Consider the following 19,062-nt stretch of genomic DNA (forward strand, 5'->3'; position numbering starts at 1 on the left):
TAAATATGTCTTGCCCTCTTATCACTGTTTCATACAACAATCCATTTTCGTCCCTTCAATAATATCACAACAACCTGCAACTTTCTTTCTTTAAAAAATATGGCAGAAACAATTGTCTCTGTTATTGCTGGGGAACTCTTGAGTAAGGTGATGTCTCTTACTTCCAATGAAGTCTCCTTGGGATGGGGTGTCAAGAATGATGTACAAGAGCTTGTTGGCACCTTAACCACCATCAAAATTGTTCTCTTAGATGCTGAGGAGAAACAAACCCAAAATGAGAAGCTGAGAGTTTGGCTGGAAAAGCTTAAGGATGTTTGCTATGATGTTGAAGATGTTTTGGATGAAATTGAGGTGAAAGATTTGTGTAAGCAAGTGGTGAATGGTCAAAGCATTTCAAGAAAGGTACGCCACTTTTTTTCATCTTCAAATCCAATTATTTTCCGTTTTAGGTTGGGCCATAAAATTAAGGAGATTACCAAAAGGCTGGCAAAAATAGCAACTGAAAAAGATGATTTTAATCTCACTGAGAAAATTTATAGTAATAATATTTTAGGTTGGGAGAGAGAAACCCACTCTTTTGTGCGTGCTTCAGATGTTATTGGTAGAGATAAAGACAAAGAGAAGGTTATGAAAATTTTGTTGTGTCCAAGTGATGGTCATGAAAATGTTTCTGTTATTTCTATTGTTGGAATTGGAGGTTTAGGAAAAACCACACTTGCTAAATTGGTGTATAATGATGAAAAAGTAAGTGATTATTTTAAGTTGAAAATCTGGATTTGTGTGTCGGATGAATTTTCTCTAAAAAAGCTTTTGATTGACATTATCAATTCTGCGACTAGGCAAAAATATAATCACATGAGTATGGACCAATTGCAGACAATCCTACGTGATATTATAAGAGATAAAAAATATTTGTTAGTCTTGGATGATGTTTGGAATGAAAACTATGAGTTGTGGTGTGATTTAAGAAATTTACTAAGGGAGTGTGTTAGTGGAAGTAAAATCATAGTAACTACACGTAGTGATCGTGTTGCCTCGATTATGGGATCTATATCTACATATAAGTTAAAAGGTCTTTCTCTTAATCAATGTTTGTCAGTGTTTGTTAAATATGCATTTAAAGAAGGTCAAAAAAAACAACATCCCAACCTTATAGAGATTGGAAAAGAAATTGTAAAAAAATGTAGAGGTGTTCCATTAGCAGTAAGAGCATTAGGAAGTCTTCTTTATTCCTCAACTTTTGAACAAGATTGGATAAATGTGAGGGATACTGAGATATGGAAGTTAGATCAAAAGGATAATAGCATTTTACATGCTCTAAGAATAAGTTATAATCATTTGTCGCCTCCTTTGAAACAATGTTTTGTCTTTTGTTCTATATTTCCAAAAGACTTCACATTTTATAACTTAAAGTTGACTAAGTTTTGGATGGCCAATGGGCTTCTCAAAGCCCACAATGAAAATGAAGATTTGGAAAATATTGGCATGCAATATATAAAAGAATTAATGTGGAGATCTTTCTTTCAAGATATTAAAGATTTTGATAATGGTCTCTATTCATTTAAAATACATGATCTAATGCATGATGTTGCCACATCATTGTTTCAAAATGAGGGCTTAATAGTGAAAGGGAGTAACCAAATTATTACCAAAACTTCTTATAGACATTTATTATATCATTTGGATGCAAGTCAAGTAGAGGCTCTAAGCTTTTTACCTAACCTGGGTAATTTAAGAAGCATTACGTTTTTTACACGCGTTGGAGAAAATATCACTGTTAGCCAATCATTTTTAGAATTAGTTGTCTCAAGATTTCAGTTTTTACGGTTATTAAATTTACATCATTTAGGTATTGAAGCAGTGTTTAAAAGAATTGGTAATCTGAAGCATTTGAGATATTTGGATCTATCATCTAACCCAAAAATAAAAAAACTCCCAAGTTCTATTTACAAGCTACGAAGTTTACAATTTTTATCACTGTTTGATTGCGAGAAACTAGAAGAGTTAAGTGGAGATGTTAAGCACTTAATTAATCTCAGATTCTTAGCCTTAACCACAGTGCAAAAGCATCTACCAAATAATGGAATTGGCTGCTTGAATTCTCTTCGACTTTTAAACATTTGCAATTGCAGCAAATTAGAATATTTGTGTGAAGATATTGGTCGCCTAAGAGCCATTCGAAGACTATACATTTATAAATGTCCAAGTCTTATCTCATTACCACGTGGTGTAAGAAGCCTAAGCTCATTAGAAGAACTTCGTTTGGCAGATTGTGAAAGGCTTAACCTAGATTTGAGCATAGGATCAGATGAGCAACACAATCATGAGGAACTCAATAGCATAGGGCCTCCCCTTCGATTCCTTCTAATTGATAATTTACCACAATTGGTGAAGTTGCCGCAATGGCTTCTTTGCAGTTCGACAAACACTCTGCAAACCTTGCGTATTCTTAGTTGTTCCAACTTGAAGGCACTACCAGAGTCAATGCAAAAACTTCAAGTTCTTGGGGTTTGGAAGTGTCCTGAATTGTCATCTCTACCCAAGGACATCAATTATCTCATCACTTTGAGAGAACTAAAAATTGAAGACTGTCCTAAACTGACAGAAAGATGCAAACCAGAAGCACGTGAAGATTGGCCCAAGATTGCTCATATCCCGAAGATTCAACTTGACGGAAAGATTATCAAGTCAACCGAAAATTAGGTATGACCAATCCATATCTCTTCTTCCTAATCAGTTAGTAGGCAAATATTTGTTTCATGTCAGAACTTTGGTAAGAATTTGATTGGTTTATAATCAGATATGAATTTAAAAATTTGAACAGCTACAAAGCTTAACTTCTTTATTTCTGCTACCTTTCTTTAACTTTGTTATTTTCTATGTATGCAGGGGAAACTAGAATCAAATGTGTGAGCTTTTAATCTCATAAATTCTTCAATTCCATGAATTATGAACCCTAATTCAACCAACTGACAGGAGGATTTATACATTTTACTTCTTCTACGTATTAAGCATTGGTGTTCGATCTATTGCTTCATGTTTTTCCAGGTACAAATAATTTAGTTTTTAGATTATACAATTTTAAAGATTGTTGGGTTTTATATATATATATATATATATTTTATTAATTTTCTACTCACCTTAATTGTAAACATGTATTGTAGGACTCAGGGAGATTAAGCCAAATGGTGCAGTTGGTAAAGCAAATCTCCCTCTAGTTTGATTCAGAATTTCAGTGTTTACAATTATAATTCAGCGTTGACTAGTAAATATTACCTTCCATAATGTGATTTGTTCAAATAAATGTTCATGAATGTATAGAGTTTTTTTAATGTAAGTTTTAATAGTTTTGTGGAAATGACCAATCCATATCTCTTCTTCTTCATTTGGTTTAAAATTTGTACTAATACAAAACTGATCCTATTCTTTGTTTTGTATGTATGCAGGGAAAACTTGAATCAGATGTGTGAGTTTTCAACCGCATAATTAAATTCTTCCATTTCCATTGAAATAGCCTAATCTGGAACACTAATTCTACTGAATGACAGGAGGGGTTATTCATTTTAGTTCTTCAATGTATTAAGCATTGATGTGGAATCTATTGTCTTCATGTTTTGCAGGTACAAATTATATGGTTTTTAAGTAGTACAAAATGTTGGATTTCTTAAATATTTTCTTAGTTATCTACTCACCTTAAAATTGACCTCATTTGTAAATATATATTGTAGGACTCATGGAGATTCAGTCGAATGGGGCAGTTAGTAAAGCATATATTCCTCTATAATTTGATTCAGCATCTCATGTTTACAATTATAATTCAGCCTTTACCACTGAATATAACTTCTCATGATGTGATTTGTTTAAATAAATGTTTGTGAATGTACAGAGTTTTACGTTTATGTTTTAATTGTTTTATGGCAACACAGATTTATTCCAATAAAGTTTCAGATTTTATTTCCATTTATGTTTTGATTATCACAGCTATTTTTTTTCTTTTTAATTTTTTCTTCATCTTTGACGTCGTCATCTCAAGATGTGAAATTTAATTTTTGCATATTCATCTTTCTTAGTAAGATATATGATATTTAAAATTATTTGGTTAAATTTTAGAGCTTTGCAGACCCTTGAACATGAAATTCTAAAAAATAACTTGAAGTCAAGCATTGTTTTTATTGTATGTGTTGATTAAAGAAAGAAACCAGCTTAGGAATCCATAATATCTTAGTTTTACTATCTGGGATCCTAAATTTTCTTATTAAAAAGAGAAGAAAAAATAGATGTTGAAGTTCTGTTCTGTGAAGGATTAGATGACAGGGTGTTGATATTTGTGATGCAAAACAATGTCTTTATGATTGCCAGTAATGTCCTTGGATTGAGCTGTCTTCAAAGAAACTTGGCCTATAATAAGAGTGCTCCACACTGTAAGCTGCCTTTTTTTTTTTCCACTGTTTGATTTTTTTTCAATCATTTGGTGTACTGCAATATTTCCTTTCTTAGCTGATTCATTCGATACTGATCAATCTTCCTTTCCCTCTGGATATCTTAGATATGTTGTGATCAGTGTTAGCCTGCCATCTGACATCGAAGAATAAAAAAAGTTTACAGACAATGTAAGTTACTACTGTAATGCCATGAGTGTGTCTCTTATTGTTTATGTCTATCTTCTTTAAAAGTTTTTTCCCTTTCTGCAGGGATTTGGTTTTCAACAACTTAATTGTCAAATCCCAAGTGCTTTGTTCAGAATTGATACTCTTACTTGTAAATTTGTTGAAGCTTACCTTCATATATTTAAGATTTGACTATTTTATTTAAGTTAGTTTTTTTTTTTTTATTTAAGATTTTTATCTTATCCTTATTTTTTATTTTAGCATACATTAGTTTGTTTGTTGTCTCAATTGCCAGGTTTCTTGGAAACAATGGCCTATCAGGAACCATTCCTCAGCAAAAGGCTGCATATCTTAAAAACATGTAAGCTCTAGCTTCAGTTTTCTTGAGAATTATGCGCATATATCATGTCAAATAAGATGGATGTTTTATGTCAATATTTGTTATATCTTCCTCGAAAGTTTTAGATGTTCAACTGTTGAAGAGGTATTGATGCCAAATGCTTCGTGAATAGATTAAGAAGAAAAAGAATTAAACTTATCATACAAACTGAAGAAGAATGAAAAATGCACTACTGCTACAAGTATGTATCTTGGAATTAGGCCAACCGATTAATTTTAAAAATCTAGACAATAATTGTAAGTAATTGAAAGTCTTGACTGAGTAGTTTCTTTCCAGATTTATATGCATATGTTTCCTATCCATCTGGTGTTTAAAATTCTATTTTGCTCAGAGATTTATCTTACAATTATTTTTTGAGTTATGATTTGATGTACTACAGCCCTAGCAATTTTACTTCATACTTCGAAGTATAATTGATCTTTGCATTGGACTGAACAGGAATCTAGCGGCCAGCAATTTCATTTTTGACAGCTCAAACATCTGGTTGGTTATATTTCATTTTTCAATATATAACTAGAAATATATTGTCTCAGCAATGGGATATGCTGTGCTTTAACAAACATAACTGGCAATGTTCTCTGTGCCCTTCAGTATTCTCCCCGGATTGAATTGTCTGCAGAGAAATTTCCCCTGCAGTAAGAATGCTCCGTGTTGTAAGCTTCTTTCTTTCAGCTGTATAACTGTTTTATAAAATTTAGTATATTACCAATTTACCTTTCTAATATATTGCTGTTGTTGCTTTGTAAATTGTTTGTTCATTAAGCTCTAGTTAGGGTAACAGGGCCAAACTGATAGCGTAGTATACGTTTGCAATATGCTGATTCAAGTTTTGCAATTTAGTGTGGTGGTGAAGAAATGAAAGTTGATAGGATAGTGTATAAGGCTGATAACAATGATATTGTTGGAGCTTCTTCTAATCTACTTGATGCAGAAAAACTGGCAATTAGTGATGCCAATTTGTTTTCTGATAGGCAATCAACAGATTCAACACACATGTTCAAAATGCTAGATCACAAGTGATTGGCACTGCAGCCCCAAAGCTTTATCAGTCTTCAAGGCAATTCCCTGAATCACTTAGATATTATGGATTTTGTCTGGAAAATGGACCTTACAATGTAAGCTTCTCCTTTGTTGAGGCAACCTTCTTGGTGATCAACGCTCACAAACATGGAAGAGTCTTGCAAGGCTTGTTTTACTATCTATGTTCAGGTAAACTTGCTGGAGAATTTTGGTTCTTGTCCTTGAATACATAGCTTCTACTATTGCAGTTTCATCTATTTACTCTCGTAATTGATCTTGCAGGGAACTCTCCAGTTAATAAAAATTTGGCATATCAAAAGAAGCAGGTAGAAAAGGAAGTCTCCTTGGGATGGGGTGTCAAGAATAATGTACAAGAACTTGTTGGCACCTTAACCACCATCAAAGCTGTTCTCTTAGATGCTGAGGAGAAACAAACCCAAAATGAGAAGCTGAGAGTTTGGCTGGAAAAGCTTAAGGAGGTTTGCTATGATGTTGAAGATGTTTTGGATGAAATTGAGGTGAAAGATTTGTGTAAGCAAGTGTTGAATGGTCAAAGCATTTCAAGAAAGGTATGCCACTTCTTTTCATCTTCAAATCCAATCATTTTCTGTTTCAAGTTGGGCCATAAAATTGAGGAGATTAACAAAAGGTTGACAAAAATAGCTGTTGAAAAGGATGATTTTAATCTCACTGAGAAAACTTATAGTAATAATATTTTAGGTTGGGAGAGAGAAACCCACTCTTTTGTGCGTGCTTCAGATGTTATTGGTAGAGATAAAGACAAAGACGAGGTTATGAAAATTTTATTATGTCCAAGCGATGGTCATGAAAATGTTTCTGTTATTTCCATTGTTGGAATTGGAGGTTTAGGAAAAACCACACTTGCTAAATTGGTGTATAATGATGAAAAAGTAAGCGATTATTTTAAGTTGAAAATGTGGATTTGTGTGTCGGATGAATTTTCTCTAAAAATGCTTCTGATTGACATTATCAATTTTGCAATTGGGCAAAAATATAATCACATGAGTATGGACCAATTGCAATCAATCCTACGTGATATTATAAGAGATAAAAAATATTTGTTAGTCTTGGATGATGTTTGGAATGAAAACTATGAGTTGTGGTTTGATTTGAGAAATTTACTAATGGAGTGTGTTAGTGGAAGTAAGATCATAGTAACTACACGTAGTGATCGTGTTGCCTCAATTATGGGATCTATATCTACATACAAGTTAAAAGGTCTTTCTCTTAATCAATGTTTGTCAGTGTTTGTTAAATATGCATTTAAAGAAGGTCAAGAAAAACAACATCCCAACCTTATAGAGATTGGAAAAGAAATTGTAAAAAAATGTAAAGGTGTTCCATTGGCAGTAAGAGCCTTAGGAAGTCTTCTTTATTCCTCAACTTTTGAACAAGATTGGATAAATGTGAGGGATACTGAGATATGGAAGTTAGATCAAAAGGATAATAGCATTTTACATGCTCTAAGAATAAGTTATAATCATTTATCGCCTCCTTTGAAACAATGTTTTGTCTTTTGCGCTATATTTCCAAAAGACTTCACATTTTCTAACACTCACTTGATTAAGTTTTGGATGGCCAATGGGCTTCTCAAAGCCCACAATGAAAATGAAGATTTGGAAACTATTGGCATGCAATATATAAAAAAATTAATGTGGAGATCTTTTTTTCAAGATATTCAAGATTTGGAAAATGGTGTATATTCATTTAAAATACATGATCTAATGCATGATGTTGCCACATTATTGTTCCAAAATGAGGGCTTAATAGTGAAAAGGAGTAACCAAATTACTGCCAAAACTTCTTATAGACATTTATTATTTCATTTGGATGCAAGTCAAGTAGAGGCTCTAAGCTTTTTAGCTAACCTGGATAATTTAAGAAGCATTACGTTTTTTACACGTGTTGGAGAGAATATCACTGTTAGCCAATCATTTTTAGAATTAATTGTCTCAAGATTTCAGTTTTTACGGTTATTAAATTTACGTCATTTAGCTATTGAAGCAGTGCCTAAAAGAATTGGTAATCTGAAGCATTTGAGATATTTGAGTCTATCATTTAACTCGAAAATAAAAAAACTCCCAAGTTCGATTTACAAGCTACAAAGTTTACAATTTTTATCACTGTATGGTTGCGAGAAACTAGAAGAGTTAAGCAATGATGTTAAGCACTTAATTAGTCTCAGACTCTTAGCTTTAACCACAGTGCAAAAGCATCTACCAAATAATGGAATTGGCTGCTTGAATTCTCTTCAATTTTTAGTCATTCACAATTGTAGCAAATTAAAATATTTGTGTGAAGATTTTGGTCACCTGAGAACCCTTCGAAGACTACTCATTTCTCAATGTCCAAGTCTTATCTCATTACCACGTAGTATAAGAAGCCTAAGCTCATTAGAAGATCTTCGTTTGATAGATTGTGTAAGGCTTAATCTAGATTTGAGCATAGGATCAGATGAGCAACACAATCATGAAGAACTCAATAGCACAGGGCCTCCCCTTCGATTGCTTGAAATTGGTAATTTACCACAAGTGGTGAAATTGCCGCAATGGCTTCTTCGCTGTTTGACAAACACGCTGCAAACCTTGCGTATTGGTAATTGTTCCAACTTGAAGGCACTACCAGAGTCAATGCAAAAACTTCAAGCTCTTCGGGTTTGGAATTGTCCTGAATTGTCATCTCTACCCAAGGATATCAATCATCTCATCGCTTTGAGAGAACTAATAATTAAAGACTGCCCTAAACTGACGGAAAGATGCAAACCAGAAGGAGGTGAAGATTGGCCCAAGATTGCTCATATCCAGAAGATTGAACTTGATGGAGAGGTTATCAAGTCAACCGAAAATTAGGTATGACCAATCCATATCTCTTCTCCTTAATCAGTTAGTAGGCAAATATTCTTGACATAATTATTTGTTTCAAGTCAAAACTTTTGGTAACAATTTGATTGGTTTATCATCAGATATGAATTTCAAAATTTGAACAGCTACAAAACTTAACTTCTTTGTTTCTCCTTCCTTTCTTTAACTTTGTTATTTTCTATGTATGCAGGGGAAACTTGAATCAAATGTATGAGTTTTTAATCTCATAAATTCTTCAATTTCCATGAATTATGAACCCTAATTCAACCAATTGACTGGAGGATTTATCCATTTTACTTCTTCTATGTATTAAGCATTGGTGTTCGATCTACACCTTCATGTTTTTTCAGGTGCAAATCATTTAGTTTTTAGATTATACAATTTTAAAGATTGTTGAGTTTTTATATACATATATGTATACATATATATATTGCAGGACTCTAAGTTTACAAATATAAGTTTACAAAATATATATATATATATTGCAGGAATCAAAGATTGTTGAGATTACGCCAAATGGTTCAGAATTTCGGTGTTTACAAATATAATTCCAATAATGTTTTGTGCAAATGAACAATTAGTACACTCTAAGTTTATTCCAATAAAGTTTCAGATTTTATTGGAATTCTGTTCTGCCAAAGAGTAGATTACAGGGTGTTGGTGTTTGAGATGCAAAACAACATCTTTGATTTTTATGGATTCACAAGTGCAGCAATTTAGAATATTTGTGTGAAGATTTTGGTCGCCTGAGAGCCCTTCGACGACTTTGGATTTTTGCATGCCCAAGTATGATCTCATTACCACGTGGTGTAAGAAACTTAAGCTCCTTAGAAAAACTTTGATTTAAAGATTGTGGAAGGCCTAATCTTGATTTGAGCACAGGATCAGATAAGCAAGACACAGGACCTCCTCTTCGATTAGTTTAAATCCATGATTTACCAAAACTGGTGATGACTTCTTCTGTGTTCGACAAACACTTTGGGAGAATTATTCATTGATGGCAGTCCAGAATTGTCATCTCTACCAGGGGATATGAATCATCTGAACTCTTTGAGGGAATTGGTCCAAGATTGCTCATATCCCAAACATTCAACTTGACGAAGAGATTATCAAGTCAACCGAAAATTAGTTATGACCGTATGACCAAACCATATCTCTTCTTCTTCATTTGGTTAAAAATTTGTACTAATACAAAGCTGATCCTATTCTTTGTTTTATCTGTATGCAGGGAAAACTTGAATCAGATGTGTGAGTTTTCAATCTCATAATTAAATTCTTCCATTTCCATTGAAATAGCCTAATTTGGAACACTAATTCAACTGAATGACAGGAGGGGTTATTCATTTTAGTTCTTCAATGTATTAAGCATTGATGTGGGATCTATCGTCTCCAAGTTTTTCAGGTACAAATTATTTGGCTTTTAGATAGTACAAATTGTTGGGTTTCTTAAATATTTTCTTAGTTTTCTACTCACCTTAAAATTAACCTCATTTGTAAATATATATTGTAGGACTCATGGAGATTCAGCAGAATGGGGCACTTAGTAAAGCATATATTCCTCCATAGTTAACAATTATAGTTCAGCCTTTACCAGTGAATATAACTTCTCATGATGTGATTTGTTTAAATAAATATTTGTGAATGTACAGAGTTTCATGTTTATGTTTTAATTGTTTTATGGCAACACATATTTATTCCAATAAAGTTTCAGATTTTATTTCTATTTATGTTTCGATTATCACAGGCTTTTTTTTTTCTTTTTAATTTTCTCTTCCTCCTTGATGTCATCATCTCAAGATTTGAAATATAGTTTTTGCATAGTCATCTTTCTTAGTAAGATATATGATATTTAAAACTCTTTGGTTAACTTTTAGAGCTTTGCAGACCCTTGAACATGAAATTCTAAAAAATAACTTGGAATTCAAACATTGTTTTTATTGTGTGTGTTGATTAAAGAAAGAAACCAACTTAGGGATCCATAATATCTTAGTTTTAATATCTGGGATCCTAAATTTTCTTATTAAAAGAAGAAAAGAAAAAATAGTTGTTGAAATTCTGTTCTGCGAAAGATTAGATTACAGGGTGTTCATATTTGTGATGCAAAACAATGTCTTTATGATTGCCGGTAATGTCCTTGGATTGAGCTGTCTTCAGAGAAACTTGGCCTATAATAAAAGTGCTCCACACTGTAAGCTGCTTTTTTTTTTTTCCGGTGTTTGATTTTTTTTTTTTCCTTAGCTGATTCATTCAATACTGATCAATCTTCCTTTCCTCCTGGCTATCTGACATCAAAGAATATAAAAGTTTACAGACAATGGAAGTTAATAGTGTAATTCCATGAGTGTCTCTTTTTGTTTATGTGGATCTTCTTTAATAGTTTTTTCCCTTTCTGCAGGGATTTGGTTTTCAACAACTTAATTGTCAAATCCCAAGTGCTTTATTTTAGTTTTTTGTCTTATCCTTATTTTTCCGTTTAGCATACATAATTTTGTTTGTTGTCTCAATGGCCAGGCTTCTTGGAAACAAGGGCCTATCAGGAACCATTCCCAAGCAGAAGGCTGTAAATCTTAAAAAAATGTGAGCTTTAGCTTCAGTTTTCTTGAGAATTATGCATATATATCATGTCGAATTAGATGGATGTTATATGTCAATATTTGTTATATCTTCCTTGAAAGTTTTAGATGTTCAAATGTCGAAGAGGTATTGGTGCCGAACGCTTTGTGAATAGATTAAGAAGAAAAAGAAATGGATCTTATCATACAAACTGAAGAAGAATGAAAAATGCACTACTGCTACAAATATGTATTTTGGAATTAGGCCATCCCATTAAATTTTAAAAATCTTGACTATAATTGTAAGCGCTCTCTTGTTACGAGTAATTGATGAAAGTAATTGAAAGTCTTGATTGAATAGTTTCTTTCCAGATTTATATGCGTATTTTTCCTATTCATCTGGTGTTTAAAATTCTATTTTGTGGAGACTTATCTTACAATTATTTCTCGAGTTTTGATTTGATGTACCACATCCCTAGCAAGTATACTTCATACTTCGAAGTATAATTGATCTTTGCATTGGACTGAACAGGAATCTAGTGGCCAGCAATTTCATGTTTGACAGCTCAAACATCTGGTTGGTTTTAGTTCCTTTTTCAATATATAAGATGTCAGATTTTTTTTCTTTTGAAAAAAATGCACTTGCTGAAAGAAAAAAATAACTAGAAATGTATAGGCTCAGCAATGGGATATGCTACGCTTGTTAATGTTCTCTGTGCTTGCCAGTATTCTCCCTGGATTGAATTGTCTGCAGATAAATTTCCCCTGCAATAAGAATGCTCCGCATTGTAAGCTTCTTTCTTTCAGTTGTATAATTGTTTTCTAAAATTTAGTATATTACCAATTTTGTAAAATGTGTGTTCATTGAGCTCTAGTTAGGTTAACAGGACCGAACTGATAGCGTACTGTACATTTGCAATATGCAGATTCAAGTTTCGCAATCTAGTGTGGTGGTGAAGAAATGAAAGTTGATAGCATAGTGTATAAGGCTGATAACAATGATATTGGTGGAGCTTCTTCTAATCTACTTGATGCAGAAAAAGGGGCAATTAGTGATGCTGATTTGTTTTCTGATCGACAATCAACAGATTCAACACACATGTTCAAAATACTAGCTCAAAAGTGACTAGCACTGCAGCCCCGAAGCTTTATCAGTCTTCAAGGCAATCCCCTGCATCACTTTGATATTATGAACTTAGTCTGGAGAATAGACCTTACAATGTGAGCTTGTCCTTTGTTGAGGCAACCCTTTTGGTAATCAAGGCTCACAAACATGGATGAGTCTTGGAAGGCATTTTTATATCTATGTTCAGGTAAACTTGCTGGAGAATTTTGGTTTGTTGTCCTTAATTACACAGGTTCTACTATTGCAATTTCATCTATTTATTCTTGTGATTGATCCTGTAGGGAACTCTATAGTAAATAAAAATTTGGCATATCAAAAGAAGCAGGTGGAAATAAGAAAGCAGTGACAAAGAAATGTAAGGTTAGTGTATTTTAGAACTAACTTGAAATCCACCTTTCGGGTTGGTAAAGCGACTTGTTGCATCTTAGGGTCATTCTAGGTACAGTATGTGATTCCTTTGGACATTATATGGTTTAAAATAATGGCAAATTTGCATTATATGTTTTTTGATATATATATAACTGAATTTTCCTACTTGAATCACCAACTGTTGGTATTTCATGTTAGAAGAACCAAACTACACTGATTGTTGGTATTGTCGTAGCTTTTGGAATTTTAGGCTTGATATTGATATTTTTAACTTTTTACATGTAGATAAGAAGAAATAATGATGTTGCAAAAGGCAAGTGTCCAAGGGATTTTTGAAATAATAACAGTCGAAGTCTTATAAGTCAAGTTTGTTCAAGAGATATGATTTATGGTAATAGATCTACAACTGAAGGATACGCATTCGTTGGATGGACGATATCTATGAAGCAACTTTCACTAGGATCCTACCAAAGGAAAAGTCAGCTTGTTAATGAAATAGCTACCATATCTGCAGAGCAACATCACAATCTTCTTATTATCCGGTTGCTACATTCAGGGAACTTGACACCTCCATGTAAATTAGTATCTTGAAAAACAAAGGCCTTGATCAAGTATCCTTTTGTATGAAGATGCTAATTGATGATCAATCTTAATTTAAAATTTCTATTGTGCTTTTTTTTCTGCAAACAACTGTAACATTAATGCTTGTGATTTTTCTCCTATGATTGACAATATAAAAAGTTTCAGAACAAAATAATAATTCTAAAACTTTAGGTTCAGGAAATTATCATGCAAAATGCTTTTCAAGTTTTGCCTTTCTTCACATAATGCTCATCACAAACCTATATGCAAAGTCCCTCCACCTAACATTCTATTGGTGGATTGGATGGAATTGTTTAAACTTTGGACTCAGATACCATTTGTTGGACACTTAAACTTTAATAAATGCTAATTGGGTCTCTTCCACTTGAAAAGCATAGACGTAATAACATTTATGGAGTTCCCATAGCATTTGGGTGAAGTTGGACCTTGTGGGTATAGCATGTCCTATTGAATCAAACCCACCAACATGTTCCTCCAACTGCTCATCAAATAAAAGAACCCTTAAAAATCTCTAAAAGCTAGGGTTAGATTCAAATTGAGTTGAATCTGAGTTCAGATATGTTCAAATTGATTAGAGATATAGTCAGTGAAATAAATAGTATCACTAACGGGATAAATAATGTTACGATTGGGATAAATAGTGTTTGTAGAGGGTGATTTAAACTAAACTGTAGTGTGATTGCCCAATTGAAACTCTAGTTCAAATCAAGTCAAATGCCAATTTAAGCCAAACCAGCTCAACTTGAATCCACCCTCACTAGAAGCCAACTCCATAGCTGATAATTACAATTGTGTACAACAACTTTTCCCACCAGTAGGCATCTTCAAGTTCAACACTTACTGAAATTGAGGGATTGATGTTACCAGTACTCCACATAACAATTCATTGTGGATATATGTTGATCCATCTATGTTCAAAGCATGCTTTTAAAAACCAATGATCAAATCAGTTGAATCACACTTGCTAACAAGAACGGTTACGATTCGCTTGAAAGGAATTTTTGAAGTCATACTAGTTTGGAACGGACGATTTGAACTAGGTTACATAAAAAATTTATTATTTTAATTCATTATAATCAAAGTTCTCATCTATCAATTTTAAGCTTGTATACCATCAAATTAAGTTTATTTTAAAATTATATATTTAATAATAAATTATACAAAATTATTTTAAATATTAATTTTAATAGTGTCCTATTTGATTCCAAAAATATTGGTAGTGTCCAAATGGTCAAATTATCTCGTCCACGAAGTTGATATCCTATCTGATTCTAAAAATATTAGTAGTGTCAAAATGCTACCCTGTTGGAATTTTCCTATTCAAATTGTTGTAGGACAAGTTGAACTTTGAGAGATAATATGACAAAGTGATTTCTGCAAGAATCTCTCCACTCAAATGGTTGAAACTAAGGTCCAATGACTACAAAACAAATAATTATCTATCACTCTTTGGAATCTCACTATTAAGATTCTTATGTGAGAGATTGAGCATATGAAGTTCTAGTAAAATTCTTATTTCAACTAGAAATAGATTCACAAATAACCTATTATAAATTTAAAATAACACTTAATCACATAATAACACATCATTATTGATAAATACTAATTATAAGGTCATGCAGTATTACTCACATTTAAAACAACATAAAAGTTAGAGTGAGATTATGTGTATTGAGTTCTATTTCAAAGTACATGATAAAAAAATAAGTCATAAGAATTACATTAAAAAAGAAATAGTTAAACATCAAACCATCATGCTCATATTTATTATAATAATTCAAAGTACATGATAAAAATGTAAGTCATAATAATTACTTTCATGTGACTTTTTTTATACTCTAACTAGAAATTTATGTTTCTAATATTTATTGACATTCATATAGAAACTCAAATCAAATTATTTTGAGCCAACGGATTCCTTCTTAACTATTACTTGTTTCTGCATACAAACAACATATAACCAATCTAGCTTATTATACAAGACATGAATAGTCTCGTATTTATACACCTTATGAAACATATATATCCATATCAGATCTAATCGTGACATCTCAAGTCAAATGATTAATGGTGCACCAGTACAATCTTATGATTAATCATTGACTATATTTTACATGTCCATGTGATTTATTGTTACTGGTCATATTTGAAAAATAGTTCACTAACTGTTAATCTATACAAATACCTTAATAATATAACTTTCACAGTTACGCACACTAACATCATCTCATGATAGTTGACATAGGCATTCAAACTGTCTATTGTGTGATCTCATTGCCCAATTGGCATCACCTATGTAGAGTAAGGAATGCTTTAATAATTTGATCTTGCAAATATTCATATTATCCAAACAATTCACATGTATACAATATATTTAATGAATAAGTAAATAAAGTTAAGATAATATACATGTGAAATACAAAACACTTTATTAACACAAGATGAAGCGTCTTGAAAATGATAATGTGATTGGTTCTTAAGGCATACATTAACAAATCCTATATAAGGAAACATAAATCAACATAAGAATATATGCTAAACTAGGAAACTATATATTTAGGATATACTCGAATATAGGAAACTATATATTTGGAATATATTCTAACATGTTCTAACATCCCCTTGAACTTAAGTTAGTAAAGGATCTATTAAATTGAGTTTGTAAAGCAAGTCAAGAGGTGAAGACTTCTGCTATCTACTAAATAAAATGTATGGAAGTGAGTTAAAGGGTACCATTGACAAGATGACAACATGAGTGTATCAAACTAATAAACACATCTTTCCACGTAGATGAGGGTGTGAGTGTACTAAACTAGTGAACTAATCTTTCCACGTTGTTAACGGTGTGTGTGTATCGAACTAATGAACTTATCTTTTTACGTAGGTGACTATATGAGTGTGTCAAATTAATGAAATCATTTTTTCATGTAAGTGACAGTGTGGGTATATCAAACTAATAAACTCAACTTTTCACGTAGGTGATGATGTGAGTATGTGGTCAAACTAATAAACTTGTCTTTCTACATAGATGACGATATAAGTGTGCCAAAAGAAAATATCAATATAAACATTTAACTCTAATACCATGATGAAAATTGAATACATTGTATCTTTTGTCTATTTAATTATGGCCAAACGACTATTTCCCACCCAAGGTATGCTGTAATGACAAGTTTCCATCCTTTAACTATGGAAACACCAAACACCCACCCATGGTCGGTTAGATTTAACAAAACCCTAACGGTGGTAAATTTAATCTCATTTTCCCCCTTAAAAGTTTAAAAACTAACATTTTTTCCCTAAGCTAAGTTTGAAAAGATTGCATTTTCCCCCCTAGGGTTTATTTCCAAACCCTTCTCCGTCGCTTTGTCCGTCGCCATCACTGGCCGTCTTCCCCTCCCAACGGTTTCTCTTCCACCGACGACCCCTCTCAACTCGACCTCAACGCATCCGATGCAGAGAGAAGCCATCTAGGAAGAGAAATCGTCTTCCCAGAAGACGAAGACGAGATCGATCGATCTTATCTTCGTCGTCTGGGAAGACGATTGTCTTCCCAAATGAAGATGACTCGTCTTCCCAGAGGACTCGTCGTCTTGTCTTCATCTGGGAAGACGTCGTCTTCCCAGACGACAACGACGACTGGGAAGACGAAGATTCGTCTTCCCCTATGAAGTTCTTCGTCTTCCACAGCTTCTCCGACTCCGATTGGAAGTCCAAATGGGAGGAAAGAGATCTCCGAAAGGTGAGGATGCTTCGGGAGGGAGAGACCGTCGGCAATGGAGCCGGAGACAGTTGGCAATGCTTCGGGAGGGTGAAACTGTGATTTTTTAAAACTTAGGCTAGGGGGAATTTTAGTTTTTAAAGTTTAGGGGGGCAAAATATATTCTATTTTAGTTTATTTTTAATATTCTAGAGAAAGTGACGATTTTACCCTTATCACCGTTAGGGTTTTGTTAAATTTAACCGACCGTGGGTGGGTGTTTGGTGTTTTCATAGTTAAAGGGTGGAAACTTGTCATTACAGCATACCTTGGGTGGGAAATAGTCGTTTGGCCTTTAATTATCTGAATAATACATAAATTTATACAACTCCTAAATCCTATATAAAATAAAGGGAAATTATTAGAAATAGGCAAAAGTAAGGGGGCTTAAGCGAAATTGCCCAAAAAATTCATATTTAAGCAAAAATGCCCAACATTTGTGAAATGTCTAAACTACCCCTATATATAAACAAGCCAAAATTTCGCAATTCCCACCGTAAAACGCCCATAATCACTGTACAAATCCAAAAAAAATAGACTTTTCTCCCACTGTGAACCGGCGTTCCACTGTCGTCCCACTGTGAAGCCATTTTCGACGATTTTCTTGCTCTCCGACGATCGAAAATGGTCAAGAAGGTTAGTATATCTTCTGTGATCTTGTTTGAATCAAGTTATTGTTCATATTATTGAGATTTGAGGGAGAATTTGCGGTTTGAAATATTAGGGTTTGCGGTTTGAACAATGCTTAATATGTTTTGATTTTTGGTTGTTTTTGTTAAATTGGTTGAGGGGTTTTGTGTTAAAGCATATCTAGATTCGATTTATGTTGAAATTGGAGGCCAAAATGAGCGGTTTTGTGGTAAATTGATATTTTTCACATCCAGGGTTTCTCAACGCGTAGTTTTCGAATTTTATATCCGTTTTTTCTGTTTTAAGATTTTTCAATATGTAGTTTTAGAATTTTAGATTAAGTTTCTCGATTTTTGTGCCTTTTGGACACATTTTACGATGTAATGACCTCGTATTTTTAAAATTTCTAAAAATTTTTTCGATTATTATCATTCTAAGGTATTTCAACTTTTAGAATTCGAATTTCAGTTCCATTTTTTTGAATTTCACTGTTTTACGATAATCGACTCGTACTTTTCATATTTTCAAAGAATTTCTCGATTGTTGTCATTCTAGGGTTTTTCAACCTTTAGAATTCGAATTTCAGTTCCATTTTTTCGAATTTCACCGTTTTACGTTATATCGATTCGTATTTTTCAGATTTTTGAAGAATTTCTCGCTTGTTGCCATTCTAGAGTTTTTTAACCTTTAGAATTCGAATTTCAGTTCCATTTTTTTGAATTTTATCGTTTTACGATATATCGATTCGTATTTTTCATATTTTTGAAGAATTTCTCGATTGTTGCCATTCTAGGGTTTTCCAACCTTTAGAATTCGAATTTCAATTCCGTTTTTTCAAATTTTACCGTTTTACAATATATCGACTCGTATTTTTTAGATTTTCGAAGAATTTCTTGATTGTTGTCATTCTAGGGTTTTTCAACCTTTAGAATTCGAATTTCAGTTCTGTTTTTTTTTAATTTTATAGTTTTACAATATATCGACTCGTATTTTTCAAATTTTTGAAGAATTTCCCGATTGTTGCCATTCTAGGTTTTTTCAACTTTTAGATTTCGAATTTCAGTTCCTTTTTTTTGAATTTCACCGTTTTACAATCTTGAAATCTTATTTTTA

At 32.8% G+C, this 19,062-nt stretch overlaps 2 protein-coding genes across 37 annotated transcripts in view; both read left to right on the forward strand.

Moving 5' to 3' along the window:
* LOC123227490 (probable LRR receptor-like serine/threonine-protein kinase At1g56130) overlaps positions 1 to 19,062 on the forward strand; it is a 191,347-nt gene that overhangs the window by 83,502 nt on the left and 88,783 nt on the right. The window contains exons 1-23 of one of the 36 annotated variants that reach the window (XM_044652318.1): positions 2,893 to 3,048; positions 3,165 to 3,197; positions 3,447 to 3,466; positions 3,549 to 3,620; positions 3,729 to 4,421; positions 4,547 to 4,610; positions 4,692 to 4,758; positions 4,903 to 4,968; positions 5,446 to 5,490; positions 5,599 to 5,660; positions 5,979 to 6,216; positions 6,310 to 8,897; positions 9,100 to 9,259; positions 9,398 to 9,718; positions 9,792 to 10,046; positions 10,138 to 10,157; positions 10,240 to 10,311; positions 10,420 to 11,486; positions 11,994 to 12,038; positions 12,128 to 12,249; positions 12,388 to 12,774; positions 12,869 to 12,947; positions 13,242 to 13,622. In XM_044652318.1, coding sequence (XP_044508253.1) covers positions 5,649 to 5,660; positions 5,979 to 6,216; positions 6,310 to 8,897 — 2,838 coding nt within the window. In that variant the 5' untranslated portion in view covers positions 2,893 to 3,048; positions 3,165 to 3,197; positions 3,447 to 3,466; ... (5 more) ...; positions 5,446 to 5,490; positions 5,599 to 5,648 and the 3' untranslated portion in view covers positions 9,100 to 9,259; positions 9,398 to 9,718; positions 9,792 to 10,046; ... (6 more) ...; positions 12,869 to 12,947; positions 13,242 to 13,622. Of the gene's footprint in view, positions 1 to 2,892; positions 3,049 to 3,164; positions 3,266 to 3,446; positions 3,621 to 3,728; positions 4,422 to 4,546; positions 4,611 to 4,691; positions 4,813 to 4,902; positions 4,969 to 5,445; positions 5,491 to 5,540; positions 5,661 to 5,770; positions 6,283 to 6,309; positions 8,898 to 9,099; positions 9,260 to 9,397; positions 9,719 to 9,786; positions 10,047 to 10,137; positions 10,158 to 10,239; positions 10,312 to 10,419; positions 11,487 to 11,993; positions 12,039 to 12,127; positions 12,250 to 12,387; positions 12,775 to 12,868; positions 12,948 to 13,241; positions 13,623 to 19,062 lie in introns of those variants that run through there. The other 35 variants (XM_044652320.1, XM_044652321.1, XM_044652323.1 and 32 more) reach the window with 35 other exon arrangements.
* Positions 10 to 2,610, forward strand: LOC123227532 (disease resistance protein RGA2-like). The gene is made up of 2 exons (XM_044652519.1): positions 10 to 402; positions 2,418 to 2,610. The coding sequence occupies exons 1-2, from the start codon at positions 100 to 102 to the stop codon at positions 2,451 to 2,453; spliced, it is 339 nt and encodes a 112-aa protein (XP_044508454.1). The 5' UTR covers positions 10 to 99; the 3' UTR covers positions 2,454 to 2,610.

Source organism: Mangifera indica, chromosome 10 (assembly GCF_011075055.1).
Source record: "Mangifera indica cultivar Alphonso chromosome 10, CATAS_Mindica_2.1, whole genome shotgun sequence".
NCBI classification, from domain to species: Eukaryota; Viridiplantae; Streptophyta; class Magnoliopsida; order Sapindales; family Anacardiaceae; genus Mangifera; species Mangifera indica.

Excerpts from the sequence above, each read along its gene's own strand:
- LOC123227532 (XM_044652519.1), top strand. The coding sequence starts at position 100 with ATGGCAGAAACAATTGTCTCTGTTATTGCTGGGGAACTCTTGAGTAAG. Across the intron at positions 403-2,417 it reads GTCAAAGCATTTCAAGAAAG|TTCGACAAACACTCTGCAAA; the intron begins GTACGCCACTTT and ends GCTTCTTTGCAG.